The sequence below is a fragment of the Anarhichas minor genome, unplaced genomic scaffold (genome assembly GCF_050575085.1).
Source record: "Anarhichas minor isolate MPS153535 unplaced genomic scaffold, ASM5057508v1 ptg000040l, whole genome shotgun sequence".
In the NCBI taxonomy this organism is placed as follows: domain Eukaryota; kingdom Metazoa; phylum Chordata; class Actinopteri; order Perciformes; family Anarhichadidae; genus Anarhichas; species Anarhichas minor.
The window spans coordinates 11,091,811-11,113,522 of record NW_027466486.1 but is presented as its reverse complement, the minus strand read 5'-3'; the positions used below and the strand labels follow the sequence as shown (position 1 = coordinate 11,113,522).

Sequence of the window (21,712 nt, the reverse complement as noted above, 5' to 3'; positions counted from 1 at the left end):
AAGTTGGTTTTACAGAAATAAAACACTTTATTTATATATATATATATATTTATCAATCTGTCTCTTGTTCACAAACGAGTTCAATATAATTTAGCAATGAGTTAAAAGGCTACTTGAAGTCTGGCACTATACTGAGACATAATCACATCTGGGCCTTCACTGTTTCTCAGGCAACAGCTGGAGTAAAACTGAACTTTTCCTTTCACGCTGGATCCAGGAGAACTGGTTCTGACCCAACCTTGATCCAGGCATCATTGTACACATATATATATTTATATCTCCTTAACAAAAATATAAACAATTTCGAGCCTGCCAGTAAATTTTGGTCATGCAAAAAAAAGACAGAAGGTACCAACTCAGCACATCATGAACAAGACTTTGAAAGCATTACACATTAGATAAATTATAAACTGTACCATTATACAGCATACAATTACAGAGTAAGCTAATACTGTGCAAATACACATTTGAGCTGTACAAAAGTATTTTGTACTATTTGTTTTGTTAATCTCAATTCACAAAAAAAACAACTACATAAGACATTTTGAAAATATCACATCACATTTGATGAAACAGCAAAAATATACACCCATCGGGTCCCTGTCTTCCTCGTCTTTTGTGCATTTCAATCTTACATTCCGCAATAGTGTCTGATTTGTCTACAGTACATGTTAAGATTATGAAAAAAAAAAAAAAAGCAATGACAATCATAGGATGGTAAAATGTAAAACTCATGAAATCTATCATGATAATGAGCTACCTTTTTCAAAGTGCAAAGAGAGCAGGTTGAATATGTGTAACAACTGTCCATGCTTCTGTACCAGAGGAAATCTCACTGATATAAGATGAAGAGCTCCTATTTCTTTAAAGGACTTTCTCTTTATTGATACAAAAGTGCAGGCACTATATAAGAAATGTAGAACATCTCTGTCTTCAAGTAAGGTTAGTGTTAAGAAGTTATTCTCTTCCAACATCAGGGTGTGTTTGGATTCTGTTTTACCTTTAGGATAAGGTCCTCAGGACCTCATTTAAACCTTTATGGACATTGGCAGGCTGGGACGCAGCACACTCGGTCAGACTGGGCCCCATCTGGGTGTAAAGGGCTTGGCACAGGCTGGCGGTAGCACCCCTCACGCTGCCGCCCCGGCCATGAACGGTGCCACTGTGGCTGGAGGTGCCCAGGAGGAGCCACAGCAAGGGAAGCACTTTCTGCTCCACCATCTGGGGCTTGCGAGGGTAGAGCTCCGTCACAAGATCTGGGAACAGAAAGCGAGAAGAAACAAGAGGTGGTCAGACACAAAGAGCCAAGGCTGAAACTACTGCAGTATTCAGAATTATTAAAAAATACATACCGGCAACCTTTCCGATAAGATCCACCTTTGCTTTGCCGTTTAGGAACTGAGCCTTGGTGCAGAAAGGCTGAAGAAGAAGTATGTTATCTGTCACGGAAACAAAGACAATCACAAAGTCATATAAAGACAGTTCTCCGATTAGACTAAGCCTCGCAATTCACTTCTACCAGAGATATTTGAAGGCTCAAGACGAGTACCAAGATTTGAAATAAGTGCATCAATAGCTCCAATAGCAGCAGAGTAGATGGCGTTGTTCTTGGAGTTGAGGTGATTGTCCATGATTGCTGGGACCAGGATGTTGACCACTTGGGACAGGTTGTCCTTTAACAAGTGGATGATTTTCTGTAGAGACTGGAGGGCGTACAGGTTGACCTTGCTGTTGGACTCCTGCAGCCGGGCCTTGAACGCATCGAACAGCTGAAAGAAGGCAAACCGGAGGGGAAAGAAAAAAAAAGGTGAAAGAGAGACATTGTGGCGATAACTGAGAACCATGACAATGAAATATTGATAGGCTTTAAAAAGAAACAAATGCTAGTACCAACCGGGAATATGCTATTGATGACCATGTTGGGGTTGTGCTGGCAGTCGGCCACAAGCTGGTCGATTCCCTTGATCCTCTCTCTGAAGTCCTTTGAACCCAGCAGACCTGAGATCTGCTTGATGTATTCGTTCTTGTCTGCAATACTCTGTGTCTGAGCTTTGCAGCTGTAATGGCTATTAGACTCCCTGTAGAATGTAGATGATGCAAAGTACATCGAACGGTTTACTTTTACAAACCTGTGAGTAGGTATGAATAACTTGGTACTTTCTATATGCGTCATACACTTTGTGTTTAGCGACAGCTTTGCTTAAAAGGCTGAAGTTAGTGTTGTACAGTGCTGCTGTACTGCTTCATGTTTACACCCACCGGCTGGTCTGGTTGAGGGGCTCTCTGGTGAGAGAGGAGGCCCTGACTGTACCGCTGCCTGGGAGGGAGCGTCTACCCCTGGCCGACTGGGTTTCCTGGGGCATCTCACCAAGACCCTAAAAAAAAACAATCTCCAGTTAAGATGACGGTGTGACCATTTAGCTAAAGCACCATAAATGTTATAAAAGACATACAGAAAAAAAAATTGCACCTTTGTCTTGAGAGTGAAGACGGTGTCTCTGACAGTCGGCAGGTCTTTGGTGGGGATGTATTTCTCCAGGATCTTGTCAAAGTCAGGGTGGGAAGACAGGGACAGCAGCATTCGACGCCCAAAGTACCTGTGGGTGGAACCAGTTTGATAGTGTGAACCCAGACACTTAAGTTTAGTTATTAACAGTCTCTCTCTTGCGTAAATTCCAGCTTCCAAGCTGCGATGTCATTGTTGGCCTTGCAGATGTCAGGTCCATAAATCAGCGGTTTTGTTTTTAGATATCCATTTCAGTAATAGTCCTATTTACATACATGGGACAACACAATATTACAAATCTCACCAACAAACTATGGCATCAAAAACGAGTAAAATCATCTCCGATAGAGTCGACAAAAACATTATGAGTTTGGATTGCATTACATTACATTCTAATTTTCTGGTCACTCGGTGGATTTTAATGGCACGTGCCAACCATGTAAAATCAGGAAATATTCATGAATCTCATCAAATTTGTGCTGACCTAAAAAGTTAAAATCAAATCCTTGTGTACGAACCTAACTGGTGCATGCGGCAACAAAACCAAAGTGTACCTGGCTTCCTGTGAGGAGTCTTGCGCCAGCTTGGTGACGGCAGGGAGGATTCTGTCGGTGAGATCTTTACCTCCAGACAGAAGGCGGGCAGCACCAACCTTCTCCACCAGATTAGCCAGGTGCTGGGCGGCGCATCTTCTCACCACTGCATTGAGGTGACTATCAGGAGAGGGGAAACCAGTTCAGAAATCAAAAGATGAACAAGTGCGGTGAAACAGCACTTCACCGTGTGTGTGTGTGTGCGCAGAGAGACACACACTGACCCGAGTCCCCCAGAGAGTAAAGCGTTGATGCCACGAGTCGGTGTGCAGTGCTGGACCATGCAGCCCAGTGCTGCCTCTACATCCTGCCTAATGAAGGCGTTACTCTCCCCGGCCTTCAGCAGTAACGATTTCACCGTCCCCTCCAGCTCCTGGTCCATTGCCTTCTCAAGGCGGGTGTACAGGTCGCCCAGCGTGCATACTGCGACCCTCGAGACACTTGACCGCAGGTTCTTCACCTGAATGACACGGACATTATTAATACCTAACGGGGAAACGGGGGCATTCCAGCGTTCCGTTACTAAGACACTGAGAAATGAGCTGTAAAATAAAGATATCAAAACATAAATCAGGAGCAAAGCGGTTCAAGTTCAGATGGAGTAAAAAGTAAAAATGATGTAGGAGTGTTATACAACAAGTTATATTACCTCTTGAATGAGAAACAGGCAGACATCATGAAGCCTGCCCTGGAGTGTGTCTGAGTGGTAGTGAGCCAGACTGCGCAGGAACGTCAGACCCTCGATCTTCTTCTCCCTGAAGATGTATAAAAAAATTTAAAAAACGACAACCTCGATAGAACCCCTGGATTTGAGTTATTAGTATGATGGATCTAAGCTAATGTCCTAGGAAGCAGTGCATCTGAGATACTGTAACAAGTGTTTCTCACCAGTCCTCGGAGCTCAGCAGGTTAAAGCTCTGCGTCAGTGCCAGGTCAGGCTTGGAAAACGAACACAGCTCCGGAGGCTCAGAGAGATTTTTCTTGTGACCCACAGCACCAGGGGACAGCTCATCTAAATGGCCCGTCAGACACCAAACAACACACAGATTCGGTCTCATGTTACATCTCTATCAGTCTGAAAACGAGCGGTGCGTGTGGGCGGCGGTGCATTAACAGCAGGTTGTCAAAACAAAGCATTTTGCCACATTACCCAAAAGCAAGCATCTTATTCACCCATGGCTCCGACAGCCTAATTAATGTTTCAACATTTTCTATTAACAAAGACCTGTTGAAGCTCTGGTTCATCCATTTATAATGCGGTGGAATATTGCTAAATTGCAAGCCAGTGTCGGACCCACTGAGAGAGGACACATAGCAACATTATAAAGCTACACAGTGACACATGATTGAGTCTTTTTAGATCGACTAACCTGAGCTGTGGGACAGCGATGGTCGGGTTCTGTTGAGGCTAGGGGCCCTCCTAAGACGGGACAGGTTTTTGGGGTTCGGGGGCACTGTGGGGGGGCTCGGCTGGTGGGGTGGGGTGAAGCACTTGATGGGGCTTTGGGGTCCCGGTTGGCCGACAGGACTGGTGGGGCTGATGGGAGGCTCATCGGAGAGAAGGTCTGCTTTGGTGGACGCCAGTGTGCTGCCGTTGCGATGCAGATCTACATCAGAAATAAATAATTTTAAGTGTCCGGGTGCAAACGGTATAAACTACATATATGGATGATTTCATTGCTTTAAATAGGATACAATAAAATACATCACAGCAAAATCCAATGTAAAAGTTTAATATGGCAACAAAAGTGATAAAAAATTATTACCAAAGTAGAAAGAATCAGAAAAATCTAAACTAGCTAGAATTCAAAAATGATGAAATATACATTTCAGCAAAAATAAAAACATTATTTTGAGATTTCCAAATCTTCTCTTGCCTTTGATGATTAATGCTCTATTCTCCTCTGTGGGTGAGTCAGACAGCATCTGTCTAACGCGTTGGCGGATCTGGTCTCGTGTATGGTCCACTTGACTGCACTGCCCCTCTTGCTGATCCAGACACTGCAGCCCCGTCTTGTCCCGGCTAAACCTCGCGTTCTTCACCCTCTGCTGTGCATGCAGCGGTAGAAAACACACCAGGTGGGATTTTAGTAACTGGAAACTTTGTATGCTGTGCTATGATTTAGCTACTCGGAAAAAGTGTGACTAACCTTAACCTCCTCTGGACGTGGGCTGTCATCACTGTCTAGGTGACAGCTGGACACGGCGTGGCTGTAGATGCCTGCTGAGGGATCAGCGGGGGGTCTGGTCACAAAATCACCCTGCTCAAGTGACGAGGCAGCTCCCGGACGGCCGGAGAACACCGCGGTGCCGAACATGCCTAGGAAGCATGAGGGGGATGTTTGCAGAGAACTTAAATGACTGGTGGACATCAAACCTTCTCAACTGCTGGAAGAATCAGTAATGAGATGTATTCAAACTCTTTTATAACGGTGACAGTTTGTGATTATGGGAAAACAATGTCCACTGAAAACTGGCTACGCTTCAACGTAACATGACAATATGACAAACGGAATAACTTATGGGTACAAATCAAGATCTAGAGAAACTGACCTCGTCCAATGACTCCTTCAGCCATGTTGGTGGCAGGAGAGTTCCTGCTGCTGTAGCTCTGAGAGCCTAAGAATCAAAGTAGAGGAATACTGATTAATTATCTCAGCAAACAAATAGTATTACCAGGTAAATGCAGGTGAAAAATCTCAGTTTGACTGACCTTTGACAGGCTTCAGAGCTCTGACGGATTCACGGAAGGCTGGTTTGACCAGCGGACCGGACGGTCCTGTGTTCTCCTCCTCGGTTTTGATTGTACCGTTGGAGTAAGTGACTCTCTGCCCAACAACACCCACGTCGGACGATAGTTCGCTTCTCTGTGACAATCCTTGGGGGGAAAAAAAAAAAAAGCGTAAATAAGATAAAGTAAATGATAAAATAGTTTGGGCAAAACCGTACTATCCCCTTTGATACCTTGAAGGCTGCTGAAGTCCACAGAAGACCTCAGTTTTGCAGAAGGCACTCTCGCAATGCAAGGTTTCATTCCTGGAGCAGCAGAGTTTCCGGGACTGTTGACGGACGTGACGAGTGAGAAATAATGCTGGAACCAACTATTAGATCACAAGCATAACAACATCTGCTACATGCAGCAGAATGCAGAGCCCTCACCTGGTTTTGATGCCGTTGAAGCTAGAGTAGGCGACTGAGCTCAGACTGGACAGACCGCTTTCACTGGCTGAGCTGGTAAGCATTGGAGAGCTGTGTGACGGCGAGTCCGGACCCAGGTCCAGCCTCACAGCTGAGTCGGGGCTGTCTGGATCTGAACTGCTAAGGCTCACCTTGGCCCTCTTCTTGGCAGCACTGTTGCGCAATGAGCGCAGGGAGTTCAGCATCTGTGAGCACCACACAAATGAGCATGAGCATGGAGAAGCAAATAATTAAAAGGAGCCAAACTTCATCCCCCTGAACCTGCAGAGTGTGTTTCTTTAAGTGTGTTTGCTGACCTCCTGCATGTCCAGAGGATCATCCTCTTGAGTTTCTTGCGCCACACTGATTCCATCAGGGTCCAGATGAAGGTCCCTCTCTAGCTGTTGATTCGGAGGGCTGCCTGGAGCATTGCACCTCTGGCCATTATGGGACTGGACCTGCTCTGCTGGTGGGACAACTGGCGAGATAGATAGGGTTGCCCTGGTGCTGCTCAGAGCCCGGCGGAAAGACGAAGTGGAAGAAGAACTCACAAGGGAGGCCCGAAGAGGCCGGGGAGAGTATCTGCCGGAGAGATGGTCTCCTGAAGGGGTTAGAACATGGAGGATAAAAGAAAAGATACAACGAGGCCACAACGTGTCAATTTAGGTCTTCTTTTAATTAAATTACCCTTTGCTGTGCCTGTCGTGTCTCTCCATGGGCTGGTGTCTCGTTGGTGAGGGGTGTTCTCTCTCTTGTTGGGCCATGTGTTGGACATGGAGAGGGAGGAGTCTGCATGGCGGCGGGACAGTGTCGGAGTAAGCATGCCTCCTGGGAGGGAGGCCAGTGGGTAGGAGGGCAGCAGGAAGGATCCGGATGTGGAGGGGTTCGAGGGGAGGGAGAACGTGCGCTCAACACTGGGGTTCCTCGAGAGTATGCGTCCCTTGGGCGCCGCTGTGAGACGGAGCATTCACATGTCAGGAACCATGAAATACTGAGTCGATAAAAAAGGTAACAAGGTGGAAATACGGTTCCCGACTGTCTTGATGTTGAAAACTTTCCATTTAAAAGGACCCAAGTGCTTTGTTATCCTGATTTTCTTCTTGCCATAAGTATGCAAAATAAACGTTTTTTTACAAGCAGATCGTTGTGAGGTAATGACTCCTTACCAACATCTGGGTCGGAGAAGTTGGTGGTTTTAAAGATGTCGGGGTCCAAGTTGAGGCTTCCACTTCTTCTGAGGCGTGCAGGGGTTTCCCTCCTTCTGGAGGATTGGGGCTTCTGAGGCGGTGCAGAACCTAGATGGAAAGTAGATTTATATATATACATGTTTCACACTGTGAACCTAACAGGGTTGCACAATACTCAAATAACCTACGTGACAGTAACAACCTCTCTGTAAATCAAAGTGTGTTGTAGAAAGGGGGCTATGACTGTTGTAATTCTAGTTACTAGATTTGGTTTACTTTAATTTCTCAGGGATACACTCATGTATGTTCTGTAATTCAGTTGTATGATATACTATGATTGGGGGATTACTTCCACTACATTATTTCAGACTGTTGCAGTTTCATTATTATTACTCCAATAGCTTCATTATCACTTACAGCGCGATGACTAATATTGCTGTTAATTTATTACATCACATATTTACCTCGGAGTCATTTTAATTCCTTCCTGTTGTTGCTTTATAAAAGGGACAGTTCTGAGTGTAACAGTAACGGTGTAAAGAGCAGAGATGAGATGTGAACCCAGACACACTGAAGCTGTGTTGGTGTTGACTCACAGTTCAGAGTCACTGAAGAACGCTGGCTATCAAGCATTCAGGGCTGCATTACAGATCCCATTTTTAACACACATAATGACAATCGAGAACAAAACTGTAGACCATCTTAATGCTGAATGTAATTCATCAAGTATGAACTTGATCTGGTGGTGTCGCGGAGGAGAATTTAGAGACTAGATTGATGATTAGATTGTTTGCCGAGACGAGACACATTCAACGAGAATGAGAACAGACTGTTGGGGAACACTTCGTCTCTAGGTGGAGGAGGTCACACACGGACATTTTACACAGTAATGTTACACAAGATCGAAACATTTAGCAAAGCACCGAATTAAAGCAGAGAAAAGGAGACTGCGTTCACATATTGTGAGAACGCAGACTACACCCGAGATCTTCATTTAAGGATTCCACAAGCGTGTGTCCGGATTACATCAAATACAGAGGCAGCATTGGAACGAGTCTATTCCTGCGTTAGTAGTGCGACTCAAACAGCCAGTGGCTCAATGGTATGAAACCCAACGGAGAATTCACTCAGGTGGGAAACAAAAATCACCTTTGGGCACGAATAATTCGGTAGGGTGCTCTGCTTTTCCTCTCATAAAGATCGTATATGAGAGTTTGATGATAGTTTTCTGACAGGATTCATTGTGTCCATAACTTTCCAGCAGGCTACAGCTCAGAAGACCAAACAGTCGGTGCGTGTCATGGCCTCTACTGGTATGCTGTGAGACCGGTGTGACACTTATCTGCCTCGCAACTGTGCTCATTTCAGGTCTTTTGGTGACATGTGGCACGGTGACCCCTCTGACTCAGCATGCTATATATGTGTAATATTGAGAGAAGAGAGTCTTGGCACTTACTGAAACTGGGTATGTAGTTCTCTTGACTCAGCTTCAAATCCTTACCGGCCACCTATTAGTGGGCAGAAAATAATTTATTTTAATAGCAACAATAGAGGATGAAGTTCAAATGACTAATGTAAAACAATCCTTAAACAAACAGGACTCCGAGTGTAATTCCATCCACTGGCCTGAACAAAGGGATGGAGCATGTATGTTCCAGCTCAGACAAGAGACGCTCATTGCGAGGCTCTCCTGCTACTGTAAACAGTATACAGGAAGTTAAAATTAAATAAATCAAGGAGAGACGGAACTAGGACATTATTTTTGTATCAGTGCATTTCAGCCTCAGAGAGAGAAAGAGAGAAAGAGAGGGAGAGAGCGAGAGGGAGGCAGAGGTTATTCCCACTGCCTTCAACCTGATCAGCACTCACTGTGGAGCACTTGGTGTGATTGCAATCAACACTAGAGCAGTAAAAAAAGCCATGTTGTTCTTTTTTCACAAGCATAACACCGTGATATATCCAATTATGTGTCGCACCCCATTCAGTAGGTGTGCTGTGTGGTAATGGGGTTGCTGGGAAACAGACACCGCTGTAAACAGAAGTTTTTTCTTTACAAACGAAGGCTCTTATTTCTCTGGATAATAGTTTCCAGAACAAAATATTGTCAATCAATAACTCATGAAACCAAGTCATTCACCTCAACAAATGGACATTATTAGATCGAGCTGATAGTGGCTCAGTTCAACAAATCATTCCAATTTGCTAGCTAATAAAATGCGACACGGTCCGTATTCCACACCGGTTAACCTGGATCTTCACACGGCTTCTTCTCCAGACATCGGATGCTCATCTTTTGCAGCGACAGTGTCGCTGTTCAGGGAAACCACTCACCTCCCGCACTTCTTCCAGGAATAGTGTCAGTGATTTTACCGATCTATTCTTACCACCGTTTAATGAATTGAGAGACATCTAGTCAACAACACAAGTCAGCCTATTGTTGCCCTGCCAATACAGATTAATTTCAAGTCATTTAAACAAAAGAACAGAAATCAAGCATCAAGCATTATGAACCGTGAAACTATATGAAATCATATGCACAAGCAGATGAAGAGGACGCTGCAGATCTCTATGACGTAAGATGTGAAACATAACTATCTCTCTGCTGCACATCAGCCATACTGCATCATGAGAGATAGAACTATATTTCGGTTCCACCCACCCCAACCGCTCTCTGACGAAAGTGACACCTCTAAGATTTCGGTTTGGCGGTTTGGCTGGGTGCCTTCGGGTGTGACTCAGCTTGCTCAAACAACTAGTGTGCATTTCTGACGGTAAACAAACAAGACGATGAATATATTCTTACTGAGGTTTAGATTCGTCGTTCCCTCTGTAAACCGAGCGAGACTAAAAGGGAGGCAGAAAAAACAAGCACTCCTTTCATGCTCTTCAGTGACTGATTGGGAGCAAATCAACAGAAGTCCTGGTCACTGAGATGCTCTGTGATTTCATAGTCGATGTGAACAGCACTCTCTGGTGCTCCGAAAGACTGTACAAGCAGCTAACAAATGACTGATTAAGCCTTAATTGCATTGGATCATAAAGAGTATTTTTAGGGGGGGGGGGGGGGGGGAAGGTGAACGCAGCTTGTTTAGTCAATAGCCGCCTCATTAGTGTCAATCAATGGTAACTAAAAAGACAACATTTTCATCTGTTCTCTGGGTGTATTAACCTACAATATAAAACTGTCCTATCTGATCTACCATATGCTAAATCTGGGAATGTTCCCAGATGGCTTAATTATCACAAGAGATAAGTGAGAATAGTGACGATGGACCCCACCTTTTCCGAGCACTTTGCATTCTGCGCACTGCATTGCTGGTCATTCTCAGTGGACGAGCAGCTCGACATCTCCCAGGGTAGTTTGTTCCTCCCTTTGCCCGCGCTGACGATCCTCCTCTGAAGTGGAAGGTCGTCAGTGAGGGAGCCTAGGCTGCCGTAGCCATACAGTCGGTCACCGTCTGCTTCGGTTCTGTGGCTCCTGGCGCTGCTTACCCGCCCGCCGTTCATCACCCAATCCAGATCAGCTCCAGAGCCGTGCTGCAGGGAGCACCGGTGTGCTGGTTTGGGGGCCACCAAGCCGTACTCCACTACCCCCTCTGAGGAGAGTTTGGGGAGGACGTGCCTTGCTCGTCTGGCCTGTACGGCTGCCATCAGACCCTCGGCATCCTGGTTGAGTTCGACCATGTCCACAGCTTTCATTAGAGGCTGCTTTTTCCCCGTGTCAAGGCAATAGTCAAAAACAGCAAAGAGCTCGAGGGCGGCGTGGCGGACCTTCCTTTTGCTGTCTGCCAGGTACGGGGCCACCTCCAAACAGAGCTTGGGGATGTTGAAATCTTTTCTAGGATGAGTGAGCATCGCTGCCATGATGATGTTGAGGACATCTTCCCGAACCCTCGAATTCTTGTGTTTCAAGTTGCCAGTGACAAGATCCAACACTTGATGTGGCGCAAGAGTTTTCATCAGCTGTCGAAACACATTCATGTATTCATTTCTGGTGACGGTGTGAGTGTCCCCGAGCGCCTTCAGAGCCACTAAGACTATCTGTTTGAAATATCCGTCTACACCCGTGTCTAGCTTCTGAATGAGTAGGTTTAAAACTTGTAACGTGCCGTACAACACTTTAAAATTACTGTCGTCCAGAAGTCGAGGGAGAAAATGGATGAACTCCTCAATACTGCCAGAAGGGACTGATCTCATGTCCACTTCTGAGAGGATGCGTTTGAGCTCTTCCACCCCATTCGTGCGATTTTGGTAATTCTTCAGGTCCAGAAGCAGCGCCTGTAACTCATGGGAGATCAACCCAGGTATCATTATGGTCTTACGGTCGTGGTCAAATTTGAGAATCCAAATGGACGAACACGATCCTGTGAGGACAATAGTATCCGTCCTCTTTACTCCGTGATTTCATCCTGAGTGGTTTGTGATGGAAACCCACTCGCCGGTTCATCAAGCTGTGAATGCAAAACAGGAAGAAAAATGAGCAGGACCACACGACTGAATCAATTCCCATTCGCTCAGAGGGGAAATGAAAAGTCTTTGTAATAATGTATGCAAACATGTCACACAGCCACGTAACTGTACATTTAACCGATGGAGTGTGTTATCGCTCCACGATCACGATCGATCATCGATGAACTAACGCTTCGGTAGATCAGATGTTAGATTACAGCCATTAGACACAACCACTTGTGGCTGTCGAGCACGGTACCGTTAGTTATCGGCAGGTTTATATAACATTTACTGCTGCGTTACGTTACATTATGCCCTGCTGTTGTAACACGAGTTAGTGTGATGTGTGTCAACCCCGGAGCCACTTATACGATACTGAGTAATGCCATCAACGGGTTTATCAGCCCCGGACTAAGTTACCGTTAATACTGGTGAGCCACAGAGACACTTAGCCTTAGCTATCGTAACGTTACGGTGCTAAGCTAACTCGCTACTCCGCTCACTGTTTCAGTGGTTGGTGCTGGCTGACTGGGCTAGCAAAGTTAGAAAAACAGAAAGAAAGCAGACCTTGAATTCCCTCTGGCGGTCCTCCGTGACGCTCTTTGAGACTATTTATTTAATGTTACGTCGCCCCAGTGTCCGTGTCATGCTGCGGCAGCTACAGCTCTATAAGTGCAGACATCTTCCCTGGTTGTTTCAGCTGCTGCCTGGAGTGTTGAATGTGTGAAAGCTACAGAGGTATTCCTGTAGAGAGGAGCCCACACACACACACGCTCACACACACACATATACACACACACACACACACACACACACACACACTGAGGAAGCAAAATGGCGAATACATGTCGCAAACTGAGCGCTTCCATGGTGACGCGAGTTTCCAGGCTCCTCCAGACGGTCCATCATCACCACGGCGCTGTGTACACATGATGAATGAAAGATATAACATAACATACACGTCCTTCATGTTGATTTGTGTACTTATATCTAGTTTTTAACTCCGCATTGTGTAGGAATACAACATAAATATAACTTTAAATGTTTGTTTCTGTGTGTTTTATCATGAAATGTATATTTTATCAAATACATTTTGGTCTATAATATAGCCATCTACACGTCATCGGTTTCAATAGAAAAACCAAACATTGGCCACTGTCCACTAAAATGATGACTTACAAATTGCCATCCAGGTTTTCATCCTTGTTGTGGGACACAAATGAGGATCACGTTTACTGCAGAATATAGTTATTTATGCTAAAAATCTGTACATTCTTTGTTTTTACTTACTTTACAATGATGCAACTTTATACACAAGATTTCAGAGGCAAATATACTTTGTACTCTATATTTTTTAAAGTATAACTCATGTGGAGGAGTGATTGTTGCATATTAAGACAAATACAGCAAATTCTAACCAATGTTGCTGATGTTAATTTGTTCTTATACTGAAGTTAAATTGCTGTTCATGTGGCTAGACTTGCGGTTAAGGTTATGGTTACGTCAATTTAATGTTTCCATTACATGTACTGTTGTATCACATTTTCGTGAGCATCGCTCTTCCTTAACAAAAATATCTGTGAATGTGGTTTTATTTTGAAAAGCGGAAGTGGGAGTACTGCTCTCACAGCTCGTTTCTATAAGAGCTCCTCTGTAGTTCTGTGGCTCGGTTGGCAGTAGGTTGTTTTCTTCATAGCCGCTGAACTCCGCCACTGCAAAATCGGTCATTACAGCGGCGCACCAGACGGTCTACAGGTTACAGGTTCGTTGTCCTTGATTTGACGATTGACAAATGTTGTCTGACAGCTAGCTAGCTGTAACGTCACGTTTTGTATCCGTCAGCCATGTTACTGTATATAAATCAATGATGCAACTAGCCACAGTAACCGTATTTATTTTTAGCAACTAACCGGCGCCGACTGCAGTGCAATGAGACGGATATAGGCGCTGTGTATTTGCTGGAGGCGAACATTGCTGATGGTGACATTGATGTTGATGTTAATGTGATACCCGGGTAGCTTGTGGTGGGGTTAGCTAGCGGACTAGCTGTCTGTCGCTGTAAAGCTAAGAGGTAACGTTAGCTAGCGAGTTTTAATCTGTCCTCCGTCAGAAATCAAGCCAAGGCCTCGGTCAACAAAACTAACGGGTACCGTTATTGTGACTGATTGTCATGAAGCACAGCAGCATTTATGCAGCTTGAGGTTAACTTAAAAAAAAAACAACGTTTGCTTAACGTCATTTGCCAATACGGTCGGTTGACTTTAAGCAGCGTTAGCACTGGATTAAGAAGATCGTGCTTCTTTAACTTTCCTCACAGTAGACTACTAACAGAGCGAGACGGAATCACTGCTGTATTACTTAAAAACATCCCAGAATGCATCTTACTACCCAGGAGAGATTCCTTAATGCGTGCTGTAATTACGTCATGTTGCATGGCCTATGTTTAGTTGACTTCTCAGGCTTGTCGTCTAAGGGACAAGAGGCCATAGTTAATTGTCCAGGATTTACAGTATTTCCATTGGCTGTTGGTCACATATCAGTTAATCGGAAAATGTCACTGCAGCTGTGTAGCCTTGACAAGATGTCAACAATGCACTAATATGTGGATTCCTCCCGAACTTCAGATGGACCAGCAGGACCAGTCCTATATGTTTGCCAGTCTGAAGCGGCCTCACTCGGAGCAGTTGCTGCAAGGCCTCCAGCTCTTGCGGCAGGATCACGAACTATGTGACATTGTCCTGCGCGTGGGTGATGCCAAGATCCACGCTCACAAAGTAGTGCTGGCCAGCATCAGCCCTTACTTCAAGGCCATGTTCACGGGTAACCTGTCGGAAAAGGAGACCTCCGAAGTGGAATTCCAGTGCATCGACGAGACTGCCTTGCAGGTATGCTTGGAGCCAGCGGACACGTTCCTAACGGCTGTACCGTAGTTGTTGGTGTTTATGTGACGCTTTTACTCTTTCTCTTCCAGGCCATTGTTGAGTATGCCTACACCGGCACGGTGTTTATCTCCCAGGAGACGGTGGAATCTCTGCTACCGGCGGCCGACTTACTCCAGGTTAAGCTAGTACTTAAGGAGTGCTGCTCCTTTTTAGAGAGCCAGCTGGATGCTGGAAACTGTATAGGCATCTCCCGCTTCGCAGAGACATATGGCTGTCATGACCTGTGCCTAGCCGCAACTAAGTTCATCTGTGAGAACTTTGAGGAAGTTTGTCTGACGGAGGAGTTTTTTGAACTGACGAGGGCGGAGTTGGATGAAATCGTGTCCAATGACTGCCTTAAGGTGGTCACAGAGGAGACCGTGTTTTACGCCCTGGAATCATGGATCAAATATGACGTGACTGAGAGACAGCAGCATCTGGCTCCGCTGCTGCACTGTGTTCGCCTTCCTCTACTCAGCGTCAAGTTTCTCACTCGCCTATATGAAGCCAACCACCTTATACGAGATGACCACGCATGCAAGCACCTGCTCAATGAGGCCCTCAAATATCATTTTATGCCCGAGCACCGGCTCTCCTATCAGACTGTGTTGTCGGCACGGCCACGGTGTGCCCCGAAGGTGCTGCTTGCGGTAGGAGGCAAGGCTGGACTGTTTGCGACATTAGAAAGGTAAAAAATGATATCTAGATAATCATTTTAAGCAACTTTCTAAATGTGTTCTTTAAACAAACGGACTGATCTGATAATATCTGTCTCTCTCTCTCGCTTGCAGCATAGAAATGTATTTCCCTCGGACGGATTCATGGATGGGACTGGCCCCTCTCAGCGTACCCCGGTATGAATTTGGAGTGGCGGTGTTGGACCACAAGGTGTATGTGGTGGGAGGCATCGCCACGCACATGAGACAAGGCATTAGCTATCGGAGACACGAGAGCACAGTGGAGTGCTGGGACCCCGAAAGCAACACCTGGTCCTCAGTGGAGCGTATGGCCGAGTGCCGCAGCACCCTCGGGGTGGTGGTGCTGGCGGGCGAGCTGTACGCCCTCGGAGGCTACGACGGCCAGTACTACCTCCAGTCGGTGGAGAAGTATGTCCCCAAGTTGAAGGAGTGGCAGCCCGTGGCGCCCATGACCAAGTCCCGCAGCTGCTTTGCCACCGCTGTGCTGGATGGCATGGTGTACGCTATCGGAGGCTATGGCCCAGCACACATGAACAGGTAATACCACGGAGAGTGGATATGATCTCTTTGTTTTACCGGTATAAAATTTACTGCAAATTATGGGCTGTTGAACATTATATGTTATATAATTATACAATATATGAACATTATATTATATATGAACAAATATTTAGTAACTTAATGTATCTAATTGATTTAGGGAACATGTATGAAAGTGTCACAATCATTTTGGACAGCAGCAGATTTAACGGGTAGATTAGATGAATCACTTTGTTTTCCGTGGATTACACAATTATTAGCGAGGCGTAATTAATCGTTCATTCTGTAGCTGCTGAGTTCGATGTATAAGGTACCGCTCTTTGCCTCTAACTATAACCTCTTTCATTGAACTTTCTGTGTAATGTCAAAACTGCAGAAAGCTACATAGGTTCCAAATATGAAAACAAGTCGTTCTTTGCTCCTAAAGATGACATCTGTTCAAAATTGTCCTTGATTTGAGGGAGAAGTGTGTCGATATTTTAGGCCTCCTAACCTGGTTTTCTTTCTCACGGTCTTGTTAGTTATTTAATAGAGCTGGTAATCAGGTGGAAGATGTCAAGTGTTGCTGAGAGAATGGCCAGGGCCCTGTTAATGAGTGAACAGGAGTCGTAGGAGAAGTGGTTGCTGAAGTTTCATAGAGAGGGTGACTGTGCTGCTGGGTAGACCTCTGTTGTTGCTGTGGATCTCTAGAGAGCAAGCGTCTCTGTTGCTTGTTTCCTTGACTCCCGAAACCCCTCAGGAGAATGTGTTTGGACAGAGAATCTTTGGGGACTATTTTTTTTCTTTCTTTCCCCAATGGCTTATATGTCCTTTGCATACTGCAAAACAATCCCTGATTGCTAGTGTTCCAGTTGCTGTCAGGGGGGTTCATTTCTCTGGTGAAATTTGGCAATTCACTGCCACCATTGGTGATCAGACCGCCCAAACTTTAGTCTTCTTTGTAGCTCGAAATAAATACCGATCCAATGAAGTATTGTATTTAAAAATATATATATATAATTGGCATGTGAAGTAGGTTCCCTGCTCCTGAAATACATCTTTTGAAGGAGTAAGTGTTTTTGCATGTTGTAGACAAATGACTACAAAGTGCATACTTAAAGGGAAAATTGGCACCTTTTTTTTTTATGTGGATGTCCAATCAGTGCTGATGGGTAATGTAGTCCACTGAAGAAAAGAATTCCCCAGTGCATGTCGAGGAAACTGATCTCTCCTGCTGCGGAGCCGTGCCTGCATGTACCAGGATGGATTGTGTGCAAGCGGTGACTTTTTTTGCGTTACACAAGCTCTCATATAGACTGACAAATACACTCACAAAACGCCAATAATGGAAATAATCTTACACCCAAACTGAAAAATACAACCACACACCTTCTGAATTCAAGTTTCTCTTTAAAACCAAATTAAGACGGGCTTAATTTTCCCTTAAACAATGCTTTAGATCATTTTTTGAGATGGATATGGTTTCACTTATGCCTGTGTATTGTAAGAATAGTTTTTAAATGTGTACGTGTTTTAATTGTGCTTCATCTGATCCACATAGCGTGGAGCGGTACGACCCCAGCAAGGACTCCTGGGAAATGGTAGCCCCCATGGCAGATAAAAGGATCAACTTCGGAGTAGGCGTCATGCTCGGCTTCATCTTTGTGGTGGGCGGACACAACGGAGTGTCGCACCTGTCGAGCATTGAGAGGTACGATCCACATCAGAACCAGTGGACAGCCTGTCGGCCAATGAATGAACCTCGCACTGGTGAGTTTACGTCATACTTCAGCTAAAGTTCCCCATTTGCACGATATAGAAATTGTTTTTTGGGGACCCCCAGTGGTATTGTATAAGGAGACGACATGTGGAGGCTTCAATGTAATCTCTTGTCAAACCTATTGAGATAACTGCTTCCAGACAATAGTGAGAAAAGTGTGTAATTATCTACAAGTGACTGTGACGTCATCTTGCAGGTGTGGGCTCTGCCATTGTTGACAACTACCTCTACGTGGTGGGCGGTCACTCCGGGTCGTCCTACCTGAACACTGTCCAGCGCTATGACCCCATCTCGGACAGCTGGTTGGACTCGAGCGGCATGATGTATTGCCGTTGCAACTTTGGTCTGACTGCCCTTTGACCCATGGCCCAGCCAGCTAGGACCCAATAAGAGCACTTGGACACAAAGACATTTCTTTTTTTGTTGTCTCCTGCTCCTCCTTCCCCACATTCATCCTCCAGGTGCCGAGAAGCGCTGCACACCTACGTGAACACCAGAGGAGAGAGAGAGAGAGAGAGAGAGAGCCAGCCTGCTCTGTGTGGATGGATGTGCCGGGCTAGCTGGCCGGCTAGAGAGGGGGGGGGGGGGAACGAGACCACAGACATGGCTGCAGGGATGAGAAAGAGCCGCAAAGTTGTGTGGAACAGAGAGGAAGATGATTGGACAGCTGTTGTCACGAGGAGACGACCGCTCTACTGCTGCTGGACCACAATGAGGACTCTGAGCCATTTCCCAGAGGACTGTGGGAGAAAACCTGTCACTTTTTGTTTCGAAAATTCTGTTATGTTAGCAGACATTTGTTTTCCTTCATGCCATTAATTGTGTTAAACACTCAAATCCTTTTTTTAAAAAAATTTTTTTTAAATATAATTTCCCTGCTGCAACTGAAACCATGTGTTCAGATTTTGTAGACCACTGCAGTTTGCTGGTGTATTTGTATGAATATGTGGTTGTTGGCCATGTAGTGCGTATGTCCGTGTGTATGCTTGAGGGGTGCATGCATGTCGGATAGGATTGTTTTGTTTTGTTTTGTTACGTGTCGGGGTGCAGAGCTGATGGTCAGCGGTGCAGCTGTTCTGCATCAAAATCAGTGCTTCACAAAAAAGAGAAAAGTTGAAATCTTTATATTTTCAAAAAAGGGCTGCCTTTTTCTCTCTTGTAAATAGTCTAAATAGAAATATATAGATATTAATATATCCTCTAGTGCATTGCCTGTAAATGTTTTTTCTGCACTGGGTCGTGTGTGTGTGGTTTGAGTGTGTGTGTGTGTGTGTGTGGTTTGAGTGTGTGTGTGTGCGGTTTGAGTCCATGGGTCAGTGTGGAGGTGAGTTCTCCTGGGATTGATTGTCACTAGTTTCTGCTTCATCCTCGGAGAAATTTAAACCCCCCCCACTTTCTTGCTTCTGTTACATCTTCCGATGGTCAGGTCACGCACTTGCTACTCTTCACAATAGTTTAAATCGACCGTGGCCCTCTTTTCACCCTTTGGTCTGTACACAATACCAACTGGTGCTATATTTAGGATTCAGCTGTTTGTCTGTGTTGCCCTCACGCAATTAGGTCAACCTCTGCTACGTTACTGCGTAAGATGTTTGTTATTTGATTTAAGCGCGTGTAATTGCGTGAAGGTTAATGGCCAACCATGCAATAAAACTGAAATGGAAGCCTGTGGTTGGAAAACCACGAAATTCTATCCTCCGTAAATATCTAAAAAGAAAATAAGCTCTGTCTGTTTTTTTTTTTTTTCTTCTTCAATTTAAAGTATAGCCCAGTTGCTGGATGTGACCATGCTTTGTCATTGTCTTAATTCCCGTTATACTGTCGCTCTCTTGGCTATGAGCAAGACTTTTTATTTTGCCTGTGATTGGGGCTGACACCTGCTATCAAACACGTGACCCTCATGTAGCCACGGTCTTGAGGTGATCTCTTCACAGCTTCATTGAAAGTGCCAAAACATGACTTATTCATTTAAAAAAAAATTATTTTTTTTTTGGGTCCATCTTTCTCCCACCTCCAGTGCTAGAAACGGCTTCCTTCGAGTGCCACAGTTAAAACATTTTCTTCTCGTCCTTATTGCTAATGTATTAGCGTGACATTCTTCCGTGCTGTCATTTGGAAGATGGACGATAAAGCACCGGCGGCTGTGCCAGCAAACTCGGGCTGTGTTCCCACTGTCACCGAGTCCCAGGACACCTGACCGAGTGCTCCCCTGGCTGTGCTTGACTCCAGGCTGGCTGAGGGTGTCACTGTGCAGCCTTGGGGTCAGGCTAACAAACCGGTCAAGCAATGCACAGCAATAGAGGGGGCACTAGTCTATGAAAGGCCAGGTGGGGGGGGGGGGGCGGTGTCTTGTTTAGTCACTTAATGTTCAAGTCTAGTTTGAGTTGCTCTGTGCCCTGATGTTTGCACATAAGTGGAAACTTTAACCAAGCTCTGCATTGCACTTAACAAACTATTTGATACATATTGTCATTTGTACATATGTTTTGATTTAGGATAACAGCATTTAGAAAATGCAATAAGACTTCTGTTCTCTCTGTGGATGAATATGTTTGTCTCTTATTTTTTTTTTTTAAAGCCAAGGCATCTCATATTGCTGTAACAGAACCCAACATGGCATGTCTGTTGATTCACACCGTTGGCTGGTGAAGTGGGCGTCTGATGAAACATCAAATGGTACCATTGACTTTGCCTCATCCCACCAGACTGTGTGTTGTGTTGTCATTTTGTTGTGCATGCTGGTTCATTTGTACAAGGCATATGTTTGAGGTAGATTCAGATGGATTTCTGCATTCATTATAATTAATAGCCAAACACGGCGTAAACACGGTTTTTAATAAATTCAGCTATTTTCACCACGTATATAAGTCTTGTGTACGTCAGACAAGACGTTCTCTCCTTCTGCTTGTGCTCTAAACTGTGTTTTTTTTGGAACATTAGGGAAACCATTGATATAGACGAGACCTTAAATGACATTTGCCTTGCAAATGGTTCAGGGTGTCACCGGTGAGACGTTTAACTTGTTGCAGATTGTTCACCGTATAGAGTACTTTCTTTAATGATTTCTAGTTTATTTAGAAAAGAGTAACGCATAAGCAACCAAAACGTGTTTCTGCAAATGTGTCATTTTGTTTTAGAGAGTTGTGACTTTTATTGTATTTATAATTATATTTTGTACTGTTTTATGTCCTGTAACCTGATTTTGTTTTGCTAATTATGTCTATTGTACTAGATTTTTGTTAATCACTCAACAGCCACAGCACAAATCACGCAGGCGTAATTATGTGCTGCAGCCATGATTCACCTAGCATCTATGTTGTGTACAGTCACCGTTTCTGAGGTGTATATTTAACAACTTTAATGAATTTTGGAGAGCTGCTGATTAAAATCTGCAAACGTGAATCTGCAAAAAGAAGGGATGTTAGAATTGAGTTTGTATGCATTTTCATTATGGCCTAACCAATGTCATGTATTTGCCACCACTCTCACCAAAGTGCTTGTTCAAAGAAAGCAGACGGATGACTAACACCTGGTCTGCGATGGACTGCCACTCTAATGTTTGTGTCTGAAAGAAAAAATCCTTTGAAACTGATGTCAATGTTAGCCAAATGACCACTCTGCTTCTTTTACATTTCCCATTGTGTGTCTGGAGTTAAGGTGATCTTGAATTTTATATCCTGTGGATTATTACTGGAAGTACAAGATAAACCTTTTAGGTGTAGAAAACGGTAGCTTTTCACATTTTCTCATGTTTTGATTGAAGACATTTTACATACATTTTAGTCAGTTTGTGTGGTGCAGTTGTACCCAGTTTAAAAATAAATGCCTGCCTTAAAAGGTACCGTCTGCTTTTATGTGGCTCTTGTTATATACATCCATGCA

At 44.6% G+C, this 21,712-nt stretch overlaps 2 protein-coding genes across 3 annotated transcripts; one reads left to right on the top strand and one right to left on the bottom strand.

The window, feature by feature from the left end:
- Positions 1-7: 7 nt before the first annotated feature.
- Positions 8-12,727, bottom strand: togaram1 (TOG array regulator of axonemal microtubules 1). 2 transcript variants are annotated; one of them, XM_076107614.1, is made up of 23 exons: positions 12,480-12,727; positions 10,743-11,914; positions 8,920-8,971; positions 7,443-7,571; positions 6,964-7,227; positions 6,594-6,877; positions 6,259-6,482; positions 6,064-6,158; positions 5,813-5,977; positions 5,653-5,718; positions 5,250-5,419; positions 4,977-5,148; positions 4,470-4,706; positions 3,988-4,111; positions 3,749-3,854; positions 3,324-3,559; positions 3,061-3,219; positions 2,471-2,597; positions 2,260-2,375; positions 1,895-2,078; positions 1,550-1,769; positions 1,353-1,439; positions 8-1,256 (listed from the first exon to the last, which is right to left on the bottom strand). In XM_076107614.1, exons 2-23 carry the CDS (start codon positions 11,772-11,774, stop codon positions 1,003-1,005), a joined length of 4,503 nt encoding a protein of 1,500 aa, XP_075963729.1. In that variant the 5' UTR covers positions 11,775-11,914; positions 12,480-12,727; the 3' UTR covers positions 8-1,002. The 2 variants fall into 2 exon arrangements, with proteins under 2 accessions (XP_075963729.1, XP_075963730.1); XM_076107615.1 differs by having other exon boundaries at positions 4,977-5,145.
- An 800-nt stretch (positions 12,728-13,527) lies between these two features.
- Positions 13,528-21,671, top strand: klhl28 (kelch like family member 28). The gene is made up of 6 exons (XM_076108696.1): positions 13,528-13,674; positions 14,537-14,797; positions 14,884-15,521; positions 15,625-16,068; positions 17,612-17,820; positions 18,027-21,671. The coding sequence occupies exons 2-6, from the start codon at positions 14,537-14,539 to the stop codon at positions 18,188-18,190; spliced, it is 1,716 nt and encodes a 571-aa protein (XP_075964811.1). The 5' UTR covers positions 13,528-13,674; the 3' UTR covers positions 18,191-21,671.
- Positions 21,672-21,712: the final 41 nt, after the last annotated feature.

What these genes read in the sequence shown, in the direction of transcription:
- togaram1 (XM_076107614.1), bottom strand. Translation starts at nt 11,774, where the DNA reads ATGATACCTGGGTTGATCTCCCATGAGTTACAGGCGCTGCTTCTGGAC. An exon ending in TGAAGGAGTCATTGGACGAG is followed by an intron (nt 5,420 to 5,652) that starts GTCAGTTTCTCT and finishes CATGCTTCCTAG; the next exon opens with GCATGTTCGGCACCGCGGTG. An exon ending in CTGCTGAGCTCCGAGGACTG is followed by an intron (nt 3,855 to 3,987) that starts GTGAGAAACACT and finishes ATACATCTTCAG; the next exon opens with GGAGAAGAAGATCGAGGGTC.
- klhl28 (XM_076108696.1), top strand. Translation starts at nt 14,537, where the DNA reads ATGGACCAGCAGGACCAGTCCTATATGTTTGCCAGTCTGAAGCGGCCT. An exon ending in TCGACGAGACTGCCTTGCAG is followed by an intron (nt 14,798 to 14,883) that starts GTATGCTTGGAG and finishes TTTCTCTTCCAG; the next exon opens with GCCATTGTTGAGTATGCCTA. An exon ending in CTGTTTGCGACATTAGAAAG is followed by an intron (nt 15,522 to 15,624) that starts GTAAAAAATGAT and finishes TCTCGCTTGCAG; the next exon opens with CATAGAAATGTATTTCCCTC.